This window comes from Austrofundulus limnaeus, unplaced genomic scaffold (assembly GCF_001266775.1).
Source record: "Austrofundulus limnaeus strain Quisiro unplaced genomic scaffold, Austrofundulus_limnaeus-1.0 Scaffold229, whole genome shotgun sequence".
In the NCBI taxonomy this organism is placed as follows: Eukaryota; Metazoa; Chordata; class Actinopteri; order Cyprinodontiformes; family Rivulidae; genus Austrofundulus; species Austrofundulus limnaeus.
The window spans coordinates 804,368-811,131 of NW_013952631.1; the positions used below are offsets into that span (position 1 = coordinate 804,368).

General features: G+C 39.8%; 1 protein-coding gene across 1 annotated transcript in view; it reads right to left on the reverse strand.

The window, feature by feature from the left end:
- itgav (integrin, alpha V) overlaps window positions 1–6,764 on the reverse strand; it is a gene marked incomplete in the record, with an annotated part of 42,094 nt that overhangs the window by 8,649 nt on the left and 26,681 nt on the right. The window contains 10 exon segments of the mRNA XM_014019761.1: window positions 132–239; window positions 393–506; window positions 660–788; window positions 941–1,099; window positions 1,705–1,810; window positions 1,949–2,029; window positions 4,255–4,334; window positions 4,521–4,613; window positions 4,867–5,011; window positions 5,383–5,450. Coding sequence (XP_013875215.1) covers window positions 132–239; window positions 393–506; window positions 660–788; window positions 941–1,099; window positions 1,705–1,810; window positions 1,949–2,029; window positions 4,255–4,334; window positions 4,521–4,613; window positions 4,867–5,011; window positions 5,383–5,450 — 1,083 coding nt within the window.

A 6,764-nucleotide genomic window follows, 5' to 3' on the forward strand; every position in this document is an offset into this window, starting at 1 on the left:
GCTTGAAGCGCGTCCACCATAGACTTTGTATGTAAACCTGCAGCTCCTGATGCTGAAATCGCGTTTGGTGTGAACGCATCATAACAGTAAATCTATACATACTGCATGTCTGATGAGTTGGTGTGTCTTACGGTGGTAGTGTTTGAAGGCATGTCCAAAGGCTGTTTCTTATATGGCATCTCGATGACTTCAAATGAAGCTTTAGAGCGAACCACATATGACTGATTCTGATTCTCAGTCTAAAAAAAAGGCAAACAAACAAAAACAATAAAGTGAAAAATTACAAATGCATCTCAAGTTTCTTCTTTTGGTTCAAACTGAAAAAAAAAGTTTTATTAAATGTGTGTGTGTTAGAATAATGTTGTAATTTTAAAATAAATCATTTTATTTACCCTGAGAAAGTTATTTACATCCAGTCTGGAGTAAATGAAGAGGATGGCGTTCTTTGTTCTCTCCAGACGACCAACTTGACATTTCAGCTGCAGACAGTCAGCTGTGGTGCAGTCCTACAAATAAAGGTTATAGTTATTTATACTGAAACAGGTAACTCTTTGTGGATGTTGTGTAGAGTTATGTCAAAGATGCAGCAGCAGTAGGCTCCAGAGTAAGGAGCTGGTCACATGACCCATAAAAGACGTGTTGATGGTGTGTAGGTGTACCAGTGTCTGCAGGTCACTCTGTGCATCTCTGGACTCCAAGTCTCTCTTGCGAACGTGGTTTTGACTCCGCCCTTCTGTTTCTCGATCTTTGTTTGGAACGATGCTGGTGTTCTGTGATGTCACCGGGTTCTGACAAACACAAAGTGTTCAAAGTGAAGTCAGCACTAATGGTCAGTGCACACAGCATCTGGTTCTGTCACCACTGATGACTGATTTGACAAACTGAGCTGATTAAAACGTGCGAGGTGTTAGTGTGAGCGGAGCTTGTTAGTGAGTCTTACGGAGACGTTGAGGGGATTGATCTCCATGTCGGTGGTGCAGTTGATGGGTCCTTCAGTATCGAAGCTGGTGATGTAGAGCAGAGAGCCATTCTTGAAGCGGTACGGCCAACTGACCTTTAACGATGCTTTGCTGAACGTACTGGGCCCGTTGTTCAGGAGCTGAGGGGACAGAACTCTGTTAAAATGCTTTCTGTGCCACTAAACATGAACCAGAGTTGTTCTTCTTTTACTTTTATTTATTACAGCAGGTTCATTTCAAACAATCTTTACAAAGAAAAACCGGATTCATTTTAGAAAAATAAAAGAAATCTAAAACTAAGTTCAGAAATTTGTTTAAGTTTCCACACAGTTCAAAAACATTAAAACTCATATTTTATATTTGTCTTACAACCATTCTAAATTATGTACTGGAACTGAAAGACAGAAAATGCTTTGATTATTAAAATAAAAAAGAGTTTTAAAACTAAACATACTTTTATTTTAAAAGCAATTCTTAAAAATCATTTCAGTATCTTTTGTTTACCAAAAACAAAACTTTAAAAATTTTACACAGTTAGGCCATAAATTTAAGACATGATTTTCTACACAAACAATAAATACAAACTTGTTTTGCTTAGGTTGTCAAAATATAAATATTTAAGTTAAAAATATACAAAACATAGTTAAAAACTGCTGCTCTCCAATTTACTGACCAAAGAACCAAAACAACTTTTCCACACTGCACATACTGTACATATGCTATGCATCTGTTTGTGTGTTCATACCTCGTAGACATGTACAATCTGAGGCCCGATGTCATCTCCAGTCACCGCAGGCTCTCTGGGTTTCCAGTTAGCGATGGGAAGCAGCACCTGACTGGGAGACGAGGATCTGCAAAGACAGAACATAAAATGCTCAGAGTGTGTTCAATCATAAAGGCCATACCATCAAAATACTGAACATTTGATGACATAAAGGAAGTGCAATCCAATCAGGAGTAGATGTGTTCTGTTAAAGTTTGTGTTTTACCCTCTGATGGAGACTTTGGCCAGGACGTCCAGGTCTGTGACGCTGGACACTCGAGGACTGGTGTTATCAAACTGGTTAGAGCTGAAACACAAACAAATCACCTTTGTGTCATTAAATACAATTCTACAATAAATCAACAAACAACAATGTATTTCTCCACTTAAACTAGATGAAGAAAACTGGCAAGAACACATAAAAATAGAAAAGGCAGATTTAGGTGAAAATCTATATAAAATATTAAAACTAGAATGACAAAAACATTAGATGGCTGAATGACAGAACATATTTTCTGAAATCGTGTGTGATTCATTTAAAACAGTCTGGCCTTTGCCTTCCTACACAATTCCGCTCAATTCTAGTTTTCCTTCACTGCTTCATCTGGGATTTCTCACATAGACAAGGATTTCTCTGGTAGAATTTCAACTGGGCCAATCGGTAAACAGAACGAAGACTTTTGAACAACGACAACGATTTTCTGTGTCGTTTTAGTCTTCCCGTAGTTTAGCAATGGCAGCAGAGGAATGAAGCCATTCAGTCCGTGTGGACAAGGCCTCCAAATTAAATTAAAGTTTCACAAAGTCTGCAGCACACATCTTGTTCGGCTCGGAATTCTCTCTACTCAGTAAGGGATGGTTGTTTACAGAGAGTGCAGTTTCAAGTTAGCTTCTTAGCTTAGCTTCCTTCACAGTCAAGCTGGGTTAGGGTTAGGTTAGGGTTCCACATCTCCAGCACGAAATCACTTTTCAATAACTGAGGTTCCAGACCCTCTGTATGAAGCAAAGCATTTAAATTGCCTTCAGGAAATCAGGTCTTGGTTTTCAAATAACTTTCTTAAACTTAACAGTGACAAAACAGAAATCTTACTTGTTAGTACCAAATCTACACTCTCCAAGACTAATAATCTCTCCATTTACGTTGACAACTCACTAGTTTCTCCATCTCCCCAGGTTAAGAGTCTGGGTGTCATCCTTGACAGTACCTTATCMTTCCACTCTCATGTCATAATGTCACTCAGTCATCTTATTTCCACCTAGGTAACATCTCTCGCCTGCGTCCATCCCCTTCATCCAACAATACAGCCATTCTGGTTCACGTTCTGGTCACATCTCATCTTAATTAATGTAATTCACTTCTCTTTGGTTTACCAGACAAACTCCTCCATAAACTACAAATTGTTCAAAACTCTGCCGCTCGAATTATCACCAGAACCCCGTCCACTTGTCATATAACATCTGTCATATACAATACGTACAATACAGAGTATTATAATAACAGATTTGTTATTAACCCTGCATTTCTTAAAGGGGACCTATTGTGCAAAATTCACTTTTTAAAGGTTTTTTTACTCAACTTTGGGTATGTACTTCTTAAATAAACAGTCCTAGGACCAAAAAAAGCACCCATATTTACTGTAAGTAAATGTATTTTTAATGTATATTAACGACAAGTTTTGTACTTCCGTCATTTTGTGATGTCACAAGCCGTACGACAACCCACCGGAACCTGCGTTCCGCCCCTTACCTAGCAACCCCCGGGTGAGATTCCTCCTCCTCAGTATAAAAAGCCGTCACGGTCTTGTTGTGCAATGCACTGCTCATTTTACAACAAGTCTCCAATGGAGCAATGGGTACAATGTTGGACCAGAGAGTGGGAGACCAGGGTTCAAAACCGGCATGGACACAATTTTGATTATTTATTTATTTTCGTTCGTTATGAACACGTTTTCTCATGTACCTCTATTGTTTAGCTTATTAAAGCCTTGTTAAAGCCTATTTGTTCGAGTTTCTGAGGTATTTCAACCGCTGCTGCTCCCTGCTCTGGTAACAGCATGCAGAGTGAGCGCAGAGGAGGGAGAGAAAAAAAAAGAAGAAGCTGCGACCAACTCTGCCTCTGGGTTTCACAGGGTCTCATATGGTTGTACAACGGAGCTTCTGCTATTATTAGCCATGCTAACGTAAACACTGGCTTTGGAGGGCGGAGTTAATGTCAATAGATTTTTGGAGGGCGTTACCAACAGAGCTCATTAACATAAACAGCTCTTCTGAACAGAAGTCAGAGCAGGCAGAACTAGAAAATGGGAAATTTTATTACCTGAGAATTATTTTGTGCATTAAATTGAATGAACATGGTCTGGATAGCCCACAGACATACCATAAAAATTTCTAGGACCCATAATTGGTCTCCTTTAAATTAGGCAAGTCTAACAAAATTCCTTGGTTCTCCCCGTGCAGCCAGCAGGTGGTGCTGTGCCCCTTTTCAGCTAAACTAAAGTCAGGTGGATCCTGGATGAACTTGACCAGTCATACCTGACTATCTGCAGGTCAAATCTGACCGATGTGTCGCTTTCTGACAGCTGGTGCACGCTGAACCTCAACTCAGCCAGGATCTAGAGGAGGGGCCCAATCAGAGGGCAGGAACCACACACAGACACACACAGAGAAAAACAATAAATCACCAAGCAGCATATTTAGATTATGTTTGATATGTTATTTTTTGGTTTTAACTGTTGGGTCATCCACATCTCAACTAGATCTCACCACCCTGACTGATGAACATGCAGGTGTTCACTGACCTTAGTTCCTCCCTTCATGGGGTTCCCCAGGTCACACACCACCATCTTGGTCTGGTTCTCCATTTTGTAAGCACAGGAGAGCCTGGAGAGGGTCTGTGAAAAACACGGGAGGACTATTACAGCTTTATGTTAAAGAACTTGACCGGGTTTGTTCACAGCCTTAGTCCACAGTGACAACAATAACTGGATTACTTTGATACTGGAAAGAAAAACAAGTAAAACAAAAAAGAAACTTAAAATTAAAATGTTATTTTGCTTTATGTTTCGTTGCGGTATGAAGGGTAGTTCTGGATGAGAATCAAAGTTTACATCCTCTGGATGTTAAATTATGTGAATGACACGTTACCTGACTGCGCACAACACCGGTGAAATCGGCCTGCTGCGGAGGGAAGACGTGGAGCTCGGCCTCGTAGGCTCCCTCGCCCCGATTCTCAGCACTGACCTCCAAGGTGAGAGCGTTGTCATCTCCGATGTACAGCTTGTCGCGGTCGCTGCAGCCAGTCAGAGAACAGAAAGATTATCCTCATATAGTTAAAACTTAAAATCTGTTTTTGCTGACATGGTTGTGTGATGAAAATCACGTCATTTTGTTCTCGTATGTCAAAAACGTTTTCTCTCAGGGGTATGAGTCAGCTATTGGTCAGAAATTTGTTGTGGGCATTTTAATGTAAAAATTGGGTGAACTGAATGTAGACGGTCAAATAAAACGTCAAATGGTGAAGAACTCAAGGAGGGAAATGGCACAATTGTGTGCTGATGAGACAGCGTGGAGACACAGGCAGCTCTTTGTGGCTGGGCGGTTTTTAAGGGCAAATCTCTGATATTACTGTTTTCTTGTCAGCTGCAGAAGAACAGAGGGTACCTCTTCACAGACAACCTGAGGTCAGGTTTACAGATGTTGTCGTCTCCACAGTCCAAAAGGATGTGAGCCTGATGGAATGAAGAAAAAAACAGTTAAAAGTAAAAAAGAAAAGTCGAAATATAAGGGGCAAAAAAAAGGACAATGAAATCTCAGTGGCAGTTACACATTAATTAAACCAGCATGATCTTCAGCCTCAACAACCAAAGCTCCACTAATGAGCAACATAATAGTGACAGTAAATACAGTAACAACAGATACAGGGGCCTTTTATAAACTGAGAGCAGACAGAAAACTTCTGTCCTAATGTTAGACACTCACTTCTTTCACAAACAGTTGTGTGATGTGGACACAGAGATGAAGTCCCTTTTGAGACCACTCCCTTTTTGCTCTGGTTCTTTCAGAAATCACACTGTGATGGCAAGAAGGCAAGAAGTGTATTGTGACTGGGGCCACACAGGGCACTAGACTAACTTTTTGCACTGGTTGCACCGGTGCACCTAACATTTTTTCTTAGGCGCACCAGCACAAAAGTTAGGTGCACCCAAATTTTCAACCACGTTGCATTTAACATCAGAGTTTTACAGGTTATTTTTTTAATCACTGTTCATTAAAGCAACATTAACTCAAAAATAATTAGTTAACAATCTAGTAAACATAAAGTTCTTTATTTGAACCAGAATTGTACAAGACCTATAACTTACTGAAAAGTATTTAAAGTGATTCTATAAAATTCTAAGTGCAAATGTATAAGGGCTGAACGTCTTATAAACATCTTAAACATTTAATGGTTAAATTTTTTTAGACACATGCCCCTCAGATGGACAACTCCTGTAGTTTGGCCCTATTGATCTTTGGCCTTGGATAAACCAGAATGATGAACACAGAATAATGATTAATAACAGAAATATTAATGATATTTATTAAAAGGTTGTGCACATTTTTTTAAATAACAACACATAAAAGTCTGCAATTTCAGCATTAGTTGAATCTTATACTATTTCACTTAAATATCTAATATGTCTAGTTTTATCCTCCTGTGACCCAGAAGAACCTATTTCAGATACTTGGAATGTAACTGTGGTGAAGTCGATTAAGTGCAAAAGCGGCCTGCCATACATGTGAGCTTCCTCGTCCTGCTGAAATGATCTGCTGCGCTCACAGAGTAGACCCCGACTGTTAAATTAACATGATGAACTTAAGAGTGAGCAACTGTCCACATCTTATTTTCATCTCCAGCTAACAAGAAAGAACTGTCATTCAGACTCCGATCTGGGTTAAAAAAGAAAAAAGCTATAGTTGTTTTGCTATGCGTACCCGCACGCACGTGTGTGTGTGTGTGTGTGTGTGTGTGTGTGTGTGTGTGTGTGTGTGTGTGTGTGTGT